The sequence below is a fragment of the Zonotrichia leucophrys genome, chromosome 6 (assembly GCF_028769735.1).
Source record: "Zonotrichia leucophrys gambelii isolate GWCS_2022_RI chromosome 6, RI_Zleu_2.0, whole genome shotgun sequence".
In the NCBI taxonomy this organism is placed as follows: Eukaryota; Metazoa; Chordata; class Aves; order Passeriformes; family Passerellidae; genus Zonotrichia; species Zonotrichia leucophrys.
Window position 1 is genome coordinate 13,771,919 of NC_088176.1, and position 14,765 is coordinate 13,786,683.

Consider the following 14,765-nt stretch of genomic DNA (forward strand, 5'->3'; position numbering starts at 1 on the left):
TGGAGTAAGGAGAACTGTGGATATTTTGCCTTCAACAGTTATTTCTTGGATCTAAAAATAATAGCCAAAGAGCAAGTGCTAGATATGAGATTTGCAGCCAGATGCTTTTCTTCTTTATAATGGACTCTTATTTTCTGTATTGTTATCAAATCTTATATTTGTGTAAGATCATCACCATTTATGTCTTGAGTTGTAGTGTAAGGTGTCACCAAAGTATGTGTTCTACCACCACCTCCATCACCTTCTGATGAACTGTTAGTGATGGGTCCTTTGTATCAGCTGCATACCCCACCTGTGAGGTGTATTGTTCTACATTACACTGGGTGTAGTGTTCTCTTTGTTACACCCAGCCCATCTCTGCTAATGTGCCGTCAAGGACTCCCCAAAACATCCTGTGTTTCATAGGATTACATCATTCCATTGTAAAATTCCCTGTCCTGGGGGAGGTACTGAGGGTTCCTGCCTGGATTTGAGGGTGGTGTATGATCTCAAGGTCTGGGGGCTTGGGGGAACCACCACTGGACCCCGGGGGAAGGAGCAGACCTTTCCACAGGACCACTGCTTTGACAAGTCCACATCCATCATTTCAATGGGACTGCAGCCACCATTTAATCAGACTGCCACCACCACCCTGACCAAGAGGGTGCCAAAACTCTTTGTCAGTTTAAGCCAGTGTTTCTGTACTATTGCCTTTATTGTAACTTTCCTATTAAATTGTAGCTCCCTGTGGAAATCACTTGCAAGGTATTTGTGTGGGGTTAATTCTTCCCTCTGGTTGACTTTCAAACCAGCACATATTTTGGCAACCAACGTGCAGCACCCTGAGAGACGTCAGAATTGCAGTTTTGCACTGTATTACAGAAACTGCCTATTCACCATGATGCTTGACATGTTTGCATGGATGTTGTACCTTGCTCTCCATGTTTTTCTGCACATGGGGAAGTATTTGCCAGTTGTGATACTCCTTTTGACACCAAGGAATGCTATGAAAATTGCTTTGTTAGTTCTTTATGTCTACTGCATGATAATATCAGAGGCAGTGAACCTCATTTAGATGATATATTCAGTTTTGTTCTCCTGTCCTGGTCTGGACTGCTGGTTATGGGGCCTTGTTAATAATCTCACCCAGCCAATGGTGGGAAGAGTAGAGAATGGTGTCTTCCAGCTTTTCAGGCCCAACACAGCAGTTTTTGAAAATACTGAGTTTTGTCTGGATGTCAAGGATGGCATAATCTTGTTAATTTTACTCTGTCTTCTCTGTATGGCCTGTGCTGTGTACGCCATGCTTGGAGTCGGGACCAAGCTTGGTGTGGTCCAAGCATATTCAGGAGGAGGAGGAGGAAAAAAGAAGCCAGTCAGCAGGCCCTGTGTCTAAACAAACTGTCACTGAGCCAGGACAGCCTAAGTCAGTAGCAGTTGCCTCTGTTCAAAAAAAGGAAATTGAAGAGCAAATCGGTCAGCAAAGGGACTCATGAGGAGGTAGCAGGACCTTCGTACCCAGGTGGAAGAGACAGAGCTGGAGATCATCACTCGGTCTCTGTCCCTGGGTGAGTTGTGTGAGCTGCAGAGTGAGTTCACACGGCACCTAAACGAGTCCATTCTGAGCTGGCTGCTGCACATCTGGGACGCTGCAGCCAATGACACCGTTCTGAAAGGATGTGGGCATGTCGGAGCTTGGAAGACAAAATTGAAGAAGGCCACCAGAAACTGAGGAAGGAGCTTAAGGAAGGAATTTACCACATCTTGCCAGAACCAAGAAGAGTCTCTGTCATTTGGACCAGATGTCCTCCAGCCAAGGAGAGAGGATACAATCCATGAGGTAACCTCTGGTTTTTCCTTCAGGAGAGTGGAGAAGACATGAAGAAGTGGGGTGTACCTTTTCCTTAGCCACCCAGGTACATGAAGTGAAAGGAGGAGCAACAACCGCAAGAAGGTCATCTAGAGTCAACGCTGCTTCGGTCTCTCTTAGACAAGGCTCCAGGTGGTAAAAGAATGATGATATTACCGACCCTTTTGAGGGGACCTCAAGGTCATATTTACAGGAGGAGAGCAATGTGTACAATGACCGGGATTTAGAGGGGCCCTGCCTTTAGCCAGGTAGGGGACGGGGACAGTCGAGTCTATTGGACTGTGTGGATCCAGTGGCTTGGCATGTCTGACCCACAAAGGTTTATGGCTTTGATTGATACCAGTGCTCAATGTACCCTGATGTCATCCAGGTATGTGGGAGTGGAATCCATTTCCATTTTTGAGGTGACAGGGGGATCCCAGCAGCTGGCTGTATTGGATGCTGAAGTGAGCTTGACTGGGAAGGAGTGGCAGAAACACCCCATTGTGACTGGTTCAGAGGCCCCATGCCTCGGCATAGACTATCTCAAGACTCAAAATGACATTGCTGGGCTTTTAAGATAGCTGCTCTAGAGACAGAGCAAATCAGACAACTGAATACCTTGCCTCGTCTCTCAGACAACCCCTCTGCTGAAACAACAGGTACCAATCGCCACAGCAACAGTGCACCATCGGCAATATCGCAGCGCTGAGACTCTCCCATCCATAAGATGATTCCTGAACTGGAGAGCCAAGGGGTGGTCAGCAAGGCTCATTCACCCTGTAACAGCCCTCTATGGCTTAAATCCAGTAGAGAATGGAGCCTGACAGTGGATTAACTTGGCCTGAATTAAATCCTGCCACCACTGAGTGCTGCTGTGCCAGCCATGCTGCAGCTTCAGTACGAGCTGGAGTCCAAGGCAGTAAAGTGGCATGCGACCATTGACATTGCCAATGATTTTTCTCTGTTTCTTTGGCAGTTTGCTTTCAGGTGTGCAATATACTTGGAATTGACTGTCCTGGGGGTGGAAGTAGAGTTCCACTGTCTGCCATGGACTGATCCACACTGCACTGGAAAAGGGTAAGGCTCTGGAACATCTGCAGTGCATCAATGACACACCATCATAGGGGGAAACGCAGCTGGGAAGTCTTAGAAAAAGGAAGGAAGATTATCCAGTTTGTCCTGAAAGCTTGCCGTTAAATGAAGTAAGGTTAAGGGACCTGCTCAAGAAATTCAGTTTCCAGGAGTAAAGTGGCAAGATAGACATTGCCAGATTTCAGTGGAAGTGATTAACAAGAGAACATATATGTCTCCACCAACCAACAAGAAAGAAATGTAGGCCTTCCTAGGTGCTGTGGGCTTTTGGAGGATGCATATCCCAGAGTATACAGTACAATTGCAAGCCTCCTCAGTCTCATGACACAAAAGAAAAATTATTTCTGGTGGGGCCCTGAACAAGCTTTTGAATTAAACAGGAGATTCCCATGCAGTAGCCCTTTGGTCAGTCAGGACAGGGAAGGATGTAAAAAATGTGCTCTACACTGTGGCGGAGGGAAATGATCCTTCCTGGAGCCTCTGACCTGAGGAGACCCGAGGATGACTGTTGGAATTCTGGAGCTGGGGATACAAAGGGTCTGAGGCCAGCTGTACCCCAGCTGAGGAAGAGATTCTTGCAGCCCACAAAGGGGTTCAAGTCACCTCAGAAGTGATTGGCACTGAAGCACAGCTGCTTCTGTCAACCCCACTACCAGTGCTGGGCTGGGTCTTCAAAGGGAAGGTTCCTTCTACACATCATGCCACTGATGCCATGTGGAGCAACTGGATCGTGCTGATCACACAGGGAACCTAGATGGGAAATCCTAATCTCACTGAGATTCTGGAAATCATAACAAGATGGCCCGAGGGTGAGAGTTTTGGACTATCTTCTGAAGAAGAAGAGGAGCAGGTGACATGTGCTGAGGAGACCCCACCAAATAAACAACTACCAGAGAATGAAAAGCGATAACGCCCTCTTCACCAAGGGTTCCTGCCCAGTTGTAGAAACAAACCAGAAATGGAAAGCTGCTCTGAGGACACTCACACAGAAAGCTGCAGCAGCTACCACGGGACAAGGCAGATCAAGTCAACTTGCAGGGGTTAAAGCCATGCAGCTGGCTTTGAATATTGCTGAATGAGAGAAGTGGCCAAGACTCTACACTGACTTGTGGATGGTAGCTAATGCTCTGTGGGAATGGCTGGATCAGTGGAGAAAGGCCAAATGACACTACAGAGGGAAACCCATCTGGGCTGCTGAGATCTGGCAAGACATTGCTGCCTGGATAGAGAAGCTGACTGTGAAGGTCTGTCACATCAATGTATGTGTACACAAAAGTCAGGCTAATGAAGTAACGACGTGCAGGTGAACTTTGCTGCCAAGATTCAAGTATCTCAGGTAGATCTGGACTGGTAGCACAAAGGAGAATTACTTCTAGCTTGTTAGGCCCTCAATGCCTCCAGTCATCAGGCAGGAGATGGGACGTACTGATGGGCCTGTGACCAGTCCTGTGGACTTAAACATGGACAATATCTCTCATGGATGACTGTGAGATGTGTGCTGCTATCAAGCAAGCCAAGTGGATGAAGCCTCATGGTATGGTGGACAGTAGTGACAATATAGGTACGGGGAAGCATGGCAAATTGACTACATCACCCTTCCCCAAACCTGCCAAGGCAAGTGCTATGTGCCGACCATGGTTGGAGCAACCACTGGATGGCTGGAGACGTACCCTGTGTCTCACACCACTGCCCAGAACACCATCTTGGGGCTGGAAAAGCAAGTCCTGTGGAGACATGGCACCCCAGAAGGAACTGAGTCTGGCACTGGGACTTGTTTCAAGAACAAACTTATAAAACCCTGGGCTAGGGAACATGGCGTTGAGGGGGTGTACCATATTCCTTATAATGAACCAGCTGCTGGGAAAGCTGAATGGTGCAATGGACTATTAAAAACCACCCTGAAGGCATTGGGCAGGGGGACCTTCAAAAACTGGGAGTTGCATTTAGCAAAGGCCACCTGGTCACCAACAGCCGAAGCTCTGTCAATCAAGCCGGTCCTGCCCAGTCAGAACCCTTGCACATTGGAGAAGGAAATAAAGTCCCTGTGGTACACATAAGAGGTATGTTAGGACAGATAGTTTGGATTAATCCTACCTCAGGCAGTGGGATTGTTATTGCCTGTTTGTACTTGGTGAGTAATGCAGAAAGATGGGGAAACCTGTTGTGTACCTCAACACACCTAATTTTAAACAAGAACTGTGTGTAATGCTTCATTGTGTACGTGTATATAAAGAAGGGTATTAATTTTGATATAAATGGTGTAGAATAAGGGTTGAATAATATCTTAGGTTACAATGCAAGGTGCCACCAAAGTATGTATTCTACCACCACTTCCATCACCTTCTGATGAATTGTTAGTGATGGGTCCTTTGTAACAGCTGCATACCCCACCTGTGAATTGCTTGTGGTGTTTTCTTTGTTACACCCAGCCTGAGGGTGGTCATCTCTGCTAATGTGCCGTCAAGGACTCCCCAGAACATCCTGTGTCTTATAGGATTACATCATTCCATTGTAAAATTCCCTGTCCTGGGGGAGGTACTGAAGGTTCCTGCCTGGATTTGAGGGTGGTGTATGATCTCAAGGTCTGGGGGCTTGGGGGAACCACCACTGGACCCCGGGGGAAGGAGCAGACCTTTCCACAGGACCACTGCTTTGACAAGTCCACATCCATCATTTCAATGGGACTGCAGCCACCATTTAATCAGCTGCCACCACCACCCTGACCAAGAGGGTGCCAAAACTCTTTGTCAGTTTAAGCCAGTGTTTCTGTACTATTGCCTTTATTGTAACTTTCCTATTAAATTGTAGCTCCCTGTGGAAATCACTTGCAAGGTATTTGTGTGGGGTTAATTCTTCCCTCTGGTTGACCTTCAAACCAGTCCAATTTACAACAAGAAAACAGGACAAAGTACAATGTTCTGATGCAGCCGAAAAAACAAGTTTTGATTTAAATAAATTCAACTGTGCTGAGTACCTGAAAATGTTTTGAATTTAGTAAAATATTGAGTGCCTAGGGAACTTCATTAATTTTGGAGTCTGGAAGATCTTACAAATATTAAATATCTTTGCAGGAACACTTAGTCAGTCTGGATGAGCCAGCCTCGGAAGCTGGACAAGAAGCTCTGCTTAGACAAGAGCAAGCAAAAATCATTCGTTTTGAAAGGCAAGCGGAAGAGTTCCTCAATGCAGTCTTTTACAGAAAAGGTTGGTTTTAATGGGGGAGGAGGATGTGGGAAATGGTCTCTCTTGTGATCTTTTTGCATGCAATGTAGGTATCAAAGATCTGATGTTCAGTATTTTTCAGTTATCTTCTTTATATATATTTATCAAGGATAAAAATTGATTCTGAAGTAATGTGGCAACATAACAGTGTGGGCTTGGGACAGTGGAAGGGAGTATTGATGCCTAGGGAGCATAAAACTGTTTAACCCTGAACCAAATCTCTCCATGAGATCACTGGTGTTTTCACTTTTGGAGAGATGACTCAGTTCTTACCCCGCAGAACTGTTCCCCATAGCCAGTGTTTAGGTGGGTGGGCTGTTTGGAAGAAAGGTCAAGTGGCAGTGGTGCTTGTAGGTGGGTAATGTGTTTTCTTATTTTAAAAAAATATATTTTATTTTGATGGGATATGTAATAATGCAGTTTTTTCACTATTGGTAATGATTGCCCCCCCTATCCCCAACAATCTAGAGTATAAAATATTATTGGAATAGTGCTAAGGGGAATATATGAAGAATTCAAAATGTGGTCAGCAAAAGAATTGCTGTAGAATATGCCGAGAACATGCTCAGTGCTAGAAAACCACCTAAATATTTTCTGGAGAGTTGTTGCTTAAACTGCTCTTAAGGAAGGCACAGAGCTCATTTCACTGTTTTCTACAAATCTGAGAAACATTAATCCAGAGGTTGCTTCCAAATGCATCCTGAATGAAAGCACATCGTACTTATCAGTCTAACCCATGTGTGAGAAAATCTGCCAAATCAGTAATTCCAACCTATCTGCTGGGGGACAATGCAAGGCTTCAGTTTAACAAATTAGAAATTGCTGTAGCCAGTCCTCAGCCCCTCCTTCCAGTGACCAAAATATTTAAAGGTGTTTTAAGTAGATAACAGTATCTTAGCCTTTCTTTTATGACTCAAATGAATAAATACAAGCCATACATTATGATGCTTCTATATTTTTTGCAATACATGCAGGATGGTAGGAAGGATAGTCATTGCATTACTACTGATAGTTCAGATAATGCCTTTATTCCAAGGCTTCCTTTTTAAGTTTTCTTTTTTTCTTGTAAGCTTAATGTTTCCTTTTGCTTTTGAGTTTATCCCATTTATCTTCAAATCCAGAAGGAATTTAAGAAAAGTAAAGTCTAGAGAAAACAGGTTTTTTTCATGTTGCTTTTTCTGGTGACGAAAAAAAAAGCCTTTCCATCATTTCCAAATTGTTTAATAAAGACCTCATTCATTTACCACTAAACTTAAAACATTTATGACATGTCTTTTAGGAAAGTATGCTTTTTTAAATTCACTGAGGAGCCAGCAGCAGATAGTGCAGTGTGTTAATGAAGGGTATAATACTCTGTCCGTGGCTTTATACTAGAATAAAGATAATGAAACATGTCAGATTTTTAAGAATCTTTGAGATTTTTTTAAAATATACCCTTGTTTTTCTTCCTTGGACAAAGCTGTGCTTGGTGCAAGAGTAACAGGCGAGGGATAGAAGCCTGGCAGGAAATCAGTTCTGAATCCTTAATGCATGATTTTCAAGCTTGCTTGTATTTAGATTGCTTGAAATCTAACTCATGCTACTGCCAGAAGATCCCAAGGCACTGTCATACCAAAGAGGACACAAAGAATGGCAGAACTCTAAGGTTCCTACATTGCTCAGAGATGCTGAGCTCTCCTGGCTTCCTGCCAGCAATTCGTTTTTTTCTTTTTTCCATCCTCACTGCCAGTAACATTTGAGATGGGTATTTTGTAGCCTGGGTAGATCAGAGAAAATGCAGCTGCTCTCTGAACACTGACCACACATTAATGTACTGAGCATGAATAGGGAATTAACAAGATCAGCAAACTTTTTCAACAGGTTTATTGTCCATTAATCTAGTCCTTTCTCTGAAGTTTGTGTCCCTGGCACTCTGACCCAAGTAATGCTTCCTTCAAATACTCGTATTTTTCCAGTCAAAGCAGAGTGGTAGTACTTAGTTGTCTGTTACCTTTACTTTGTGGCAGGACAGGACCTTCTTCTGGTTTAATGAAATAATGCATTTATTTGTATGATACTGCCCTTTTAAGATTTTGATATAAAAATACACAAAAGTTATTAAGGCTTTAAAGCTCAGAGGTACTGCTTCAGACTAGGTATAGCTGATAATTTTTTGCTGTATTTTCTCTTCTCAGAGAATTTCTATGTTTTAGTTAATTTTAGTTTTATTTTCCTAAAAAAACCTGGACAGGTGGAGTCAAGATAGATATGTGGTTGATTTCAAGTGATGCTGGATGGGCACCAGCACATATTTTCCACTCTTGAACAGCTTTAATCCTCAGCATGCGGGCTTTATATTAAGCAAGAAGCCTTTAATGTGCTAGGTACCTACCCTTCTGCTTGGAAACAGAGTTTTATGACCCAAATTAGTGCATTTAACTTGAACAGCACTAGAAAGTTGTCATTCTGGTCTGATTCTATGAAGTTGCAAATTACAAGGATGCATGGCTGTAGGCATATGTAATATTTTATTTCTGAATGTGTAAATATGTTCAGATGCAAGCATTTCTGAAGTGAACATATGAACATGGTGCACAGTAAAGGCCTTCAGAAAACACAAGTGCCATCAAGCTCTGCATTCCTGCCAGCCCCACTTGTATGTGCTGCAAGCACATCTCAAGCAGTTGGTATCTGTCTGGTCATGCCATCAAATTGTGTCCCTCTGGGCCTCCTTAGAGCCTTTCTATGTCCTTCAGGAGGTTATAGTGAAGAAGGAATTAGAAAAGCAGAAGAAATGCCACCATAGCAGAACAAAACCTTCTTGCTTTTCCAGGCTGGTGTCCTTGTGGACCGTTTGGGAGACAAGTGAGATTATAAATGTACCAAAATTTAGGTTTGGTTCATTTTTTGGTGTCTTCTTAAAACTGTAGTATTTGATACTTAAGAACAAGTAAAATCTACAGGATGTTTTAAAGATAATGGTTACATATTTACATAAACATCCTGGAAATTTATGGGATTTACAGAAATTTACTGTAAGAATGTACATGGTGACTGTATAAGATCTTAGGTGTAGAAAGCTGTGCTTAACAGAATGGAATTCAGGCCTGATAAGTATTTAAAGGTCAATATGGTGTTTCATCAAGAAACAGGCTGCTGCTGCTGCTCTTTGATTTGTAGGCAGCTCTGCTCAAACCTTCATGTCAGTCATCCTTTACACATACCATAAAGCTGGTTTGTTGGATTGATATACTTTTGACAAAAATGGTGGCAAAAGGCAAATCTAACACTGAAAGGTCCCACAGAAGATTTTCCTAATGCTTCTAATAGCTCAATCTCAATAGATTACCTTTCAACCTGGGCAATTTTTTTAAAAGAGGTAGTAAACACTTCTCTATTGTTCCCTCTTGAGAGCTGCTTTTAAAGATTTATTTGGTCTTCTACTGCACAGTTGTTTTCTGAATGTTTCTCAGGTAATAGAAAATCAAACCTTTTGAGCCATTTCTGGAATAGTGATGTGATTTTCAGTGCTTTGGGGTTTTTTGGGAGTATTGTGGGTGGTTAGTTTTTGTTGTTGTTGTTTTGGTTTTTTGGGATTGTTTGTTTGTTTAAAAACCACAAAACTGATTTGGCCAGAGAACACAGTGTTTCAAGTGAAGTGGCAGGACTTAGCTTTTGTGATTTAGGAGTTAGAGATTTACTTTTACATCACACATTACTACTGGTTTAAAATAGTGATTTTTGTCAATAAATTTTTGTGCTGTCCACATGCTCAGATACCTTTTTATTTATACACTATTTCATAGAAATAAATTGCAATGCCTACTTGTTCTTTTTCACATCCGTTACTAATAGATTTAGCAGCTCCTCTAGAAATAGAATTACTTGTCATGTGACACATCTTGGGGTTTTGTGTATATGCAAGTTCTTTGGGTGATCCTGCATTGATTGTGATGTTAGAAATATCAAAAGGAATACATAGTATGAGATGGAAGACACTTGTACATTTGATCTTCATGCGAATTATTTTAATTTATCAGAACTACAGGGCTTTATTTATCAGTAAACTTATAGGGGACTGCTGCAAATTTATTTTCCATTTTACCTTTCTGTAGCTGCAGGTAAGTTATGCAACTCTTCCACTGTGTAACCTGTTCAATATTTTTGGATGAGCTCCATTACTTGGCACTTCAGCTCTCCTTTCCATTTCCACACCTCTTAAAGGTCTGGTAGAATATATCTATATTTTAAAACAAAATATGAGATTGTATATTTCTTTTAGCAAAGTGTTATTTTGGGAAGGCTGTACCACAATTAGCAATTGTTCTTATTCAGGTATTCTAAAGCTAAAATACATTTTCTACAGAAACTATTTTATCTTTGGGGTTTTTTTCCCCCTTGGATTTGTTTTGGTAAATAAACAATGATTTAATATAAAAGCTGTTTTACTTAAAGTGCTTCCTTAAAAGAAATCTCTAATATTTGCAGACAGTCCTAGGGTCTCTGACCCAAATATTCCCCTAGTGGCCCGTGAGATCATGCAGCGAATGATCCGACAGTTTGCTGCTGAATATACCTCAAAAAATAGCTCTACTCAGGACTCCAGCCAGCCCAATAGCACAAAGAACCAAAGCCTGCTGAAAGCATCTCTGGTCGCCTCCTCTCCCACGGCTGCAACTGCTCAGAACCCTGTGCTCAGCAAACTGCTCATGGCTGACCAAGACTCACCTCTGGACCTTACTGTCAGAAAGTCTCAGTCAGAACCTAGTGAACAAGGTAGGACTCTTACCAGTGTCTTGCATCCTGGGGCAGTCCATTAATGGCATTCTTGCAGAACCAATTAGAAGGTTGCACTTTTGCGTAAAATGTAAAGTGGAAAAGCAGTAGATGTTTTTACAATTAAATAATGACTAGTTCAGTGTGGCTGGGAGAGAAAAGACTTTTTGAAAGAATGTAGACCCATGAGAGATTCTTCTGAAGAAGGGCAAGGGGGATGGACATAGTCTAGTCTCCAAGGATGAATGTGCTGTTCCTGCTGGGAGCTGCAAGAAACAGTCTGCCAAAATAGACTGTACACTTGCTGATAAGAGAAGTTCACATGGTCATGGAAATCATAATGTTGTCTCTTCTCTGAAGATTTAGTGCACAATTTGACTGAAAGGCTGATTTATTTTCTTTCTGGTTGCGTGTGAGAAGAGTGTCTTTAAAAAGTCTGTGAGAAATTGCTTTGTGAGGGCTATGAAAATTATACCCATGAACTGTACTAAACTTCCAGGTTTGTGTGTTTGGAAGAAATGTCTCTTTTCTACCTTAAAAATAGACTTGTTCTACAGAGCACAGATTGAATAAATCCTAACAGTGTTTCAGAGCTTATTTTAATTCAAAAACCTTCCTTTCCATCAAAAATCCTTTTTTTTTTTAAAGAAGCAAATTCTGTGAGTGATATAGTATATGAACTTTTCTTTTCTGAAACTGTTGAATCTTAAGTGTATCGTACTGATTAAAATTAGACCCTTTATCCTTCTTCAGAAAAATGTTAGTGCTTAAAGTCATTCTGTCACAGTAGGCTGTCCATCTGCAAATGGAAAAGTTGCCTGAAAAAAAGCCTTTTTCTAGCTATGACAGAAAAGTAGGTATCCCTTTATTCTTCTAAATTTGATTTATGAAGCTTTTTGTCAACAAGTTAATTTTATGTGTCCAGTAATACGCAGCTTGGACATCTGGACACATTCCGCACTTATAGCACTTACTGAAAGCTGTTGTTGCACTGCAATGAGAGGTTGAATAGTGTCTCTCTTGAAATGTGGATCTCTACAGTTATCTGATAGGCATTTGTTTCTAGCTGTCTTTATTATAAATGTATTTTGTGAGTGTGTTTTGCATATATGTTTATAAATGTTAAACTGTTCTCGTTGTTAAACTTTCTTCTGAAAGAAAGAGGGAAAAAATCAGTTTTGCTTTTGGTTTGTTCCTTTTTAATTAGAGGATGGTGTGATGAAGAAAAAAGCATGAACATGAACTGTTCTTTAGTTACCATGTGATGGAAAAAGCTGTAAGATAATGTATGGTGTTCATAACGCTCATTATGCGAGTAGAACATGTGCATATTGAATTATACAGTAATCTGTTTGCTGATGTAAATTTTTTCCCCAATTTACATTTAATGTAATTGGAAAGAGATTTTGCCAAACTTGTTAATGAGAGATTTCAGAGGCTGTCACGAAAGATTGCTAGTGCTGCTTTGTGGTATAGTTTGTTCTAGGGGGTTGAAGGGAACCCAGCTAGTTGTACTCTTCTCCCTGGGGTGTGAGGTTGGCCCTGCTTCTCCTCAGGGGCCTCTAGGTCATACCGACTCTTCTGAGGGAGGATGCAAGTGTCTCCAGCAGCTGCCTGTGCTGTCCAGCCTCTTGAAAAGAATGAAAGGCTTGATCCAGTCTGTGTCTCTTGTGCCTGAATAAGTGTTGTTCGAAAAGAAAATTTAATTTTCTGCTTGCTTAAGTTTGGGTTATGGTGTTCCCAAATGCAGTGGGTGGAACAGCTTTTTGTAAGTTAATTCTAGTTCACTGTTTATCGTGTTTTTTTTCTCCATATGTCAAATGAGAACTTTAAGCAATCTGAAAGCTGCCTTACATTGTTCTTGTGTTGGGTGGTATTCACTTGATTAGATGGAACGAGTGAGGAGCTCTCATATGTCTCAAGTTCACCTTGCCAACAGGTTTCATTTATCTCTGCCTCATAAATTCCTCGTTTCAAAGTTTCCAGGAACTTCAGATGTCTGGGCTGCTTCAACGACAATGCTGCCCTTATTAAAATGACCAGAATTTCAAGCTGCTTCAGTGCAGCAAGAGCAAGACTTTCCTGGTGAAACATGCTCCCTTTTCTGGTGCCTGTAAATGCAGAGTTTACATGAGGGTTTGCAGGGGAGCATGGGGGAGCTTGAGGATGTGCCATTAGTGAGAGTGGAGGAAGCAGTCTAACAGGAAAACCAATTTGGCATATGGAAGAGAGGGAATAAAACAACACAATAGGAGGAGGAAGGCAGCATCTTTTCCAGTAGGGACCCATTGGAGATATGAAAAAAGAAGATGAAGCTGGCTGCCATGTGAGAAGAAATCTCACATCTATGTGTGTAATTATTTAATTTCCAATATGAAATTCTCAGTGAATTTTCCTACAAGAGATTTGGATTAAAAAAGAAAAAAAATCCTAGTACTGGCTTGCAGCCTCCCTTTAAGGAGGGGAATATCTCAGATTGAAAAATCTTGAAGATTGTCTCAGTTCTGGACCACTGAAAGGTAGTTATGTGATAGGCTCTGTTGTATCCAGAACTGTCACTTGTAGGTAATTTGTTATGCTATGTCTCCTGTAACAGATGCACTTTTAATTTTGTTAATTTTTATTGTGATTTCTGAAGACTATATTGAAGTCACATGTAAACCATATTGCAAAAAAATCCCAAGCCTTATTTTGTTTAAAAATACAATAAACCAAAAAATGTGTGCTAAAAATGGCTTCAGCTCAGAAGACTTGCTTTGTCTTTTCAGCTGAAGACAAGATCAGCATGGCTGATCCTGCTTCTTCAAACACTGAAGTCATTCTTTTGTCTCTACAGACGGTGTGCTTGATTTATCCACTAAGAAGAGTCCTTGTGCTGGCAGCACCTCTCTGAGTCACTCTCCAGGGTGCTCTAGTACCTCGGGAAATGGGTAAGAGAAAGCAACTTACTATGACCTTTTAAAACAGTTTTTTACTAAAAATGTGTGCTTAGCTCCTGGCAATTTTAAGTTTCTTTGGGTGTTAACCCTTTGGGGTAATGTGTTTTCAACTTGTACCTTTGGCAAATACCTTCACCCCACCTGCCAAATAAGAGTTGTTGCCAACTGATACAGGTTTAAATTGCAGTTAAAGACTCTAATATCTGTCTTTTTTCGCCAAATTGGTGCTTATCCAGAGATCCTTCCATTACCTGTTTCTTGGGGTTAGTGATAGGTTATTGCTGTGAACATGCAAGTTCAAATAAGTGTGTGAAGAGTCTTAAAAGCTTTGCAGTATGTTTAGACTTCATTTCACTTAGGGCAAATTTAGCTAACAGGAAAGTTTATTTTAGAGGTAACAATGGTTTGGGTGATAAACCATGCTGAATTAGATTGAAATCACTGCGTAATTTTTGTTAATATTTCCTCGCATAAACCACAACTTAGAATTCTGAGGACATGGGGCAGGAAGTCTGGTAGTTCAGAAAACTTAAAATGTAACTTTGGATTTGCGATTGTTCTGTAGTGCTGAACAAGTTTTTTTAAAAAATAATCACAAAGTATGTGGTATACTACTCTTGCCTAATCAGTTTAAGGTGTGAAATACTGTTAAATAGAAAAACGATCTTTAGGTTTCATATTTCTAATGGTCACCATTTGCATACATTTAGAAACCCTTTACTCTTGGTCAGGGTGGTACTGGAGAGGCTGACTGGGACAAAGAGGGGGTTTGGGTCTTGATTATCTTGAAGCTGCTGTGAACAAATATTTTTTACTGAAGTACAGAAATAGTATATGGTTTAAAGTGCTATTTAATTGCTGGATTTAGCTTTATGATAGCCTTTGAAAACTTGAAAATCTCAACTAGCAACCCTCTTCCACCACCA

General features: G+C 41.3%; 1 protein-coding gene across 1 annotated transcript in view; it reads left to right on the plus strand.

Moving 5' to 3' along the window:
* Positions 1-14,765, plus strand: part of LOC135449903 (ligand-dependent corepressor) — a 56,967-nt gene that overhangs the window by 38,110 nt on the left and 4,092 nt on the right. Inside the window, exons 4-6 of the mRNA XM_064717308.1 lie at positions 5,995-6,127; positions 10,613-10,900; positions 13,737-13,830. Of these exons, the coding sequence (XP_064573378.1) occupies positions 5,995-6,127; positions 10,613-10,900; positions 13,737-13,830 (515 nt within the window). The remainder of the gene's footprint in view (positions 1-5,994; positions 6,128-10,612; positions 10,901-13,736; positions 13,831-14,765) is intronic.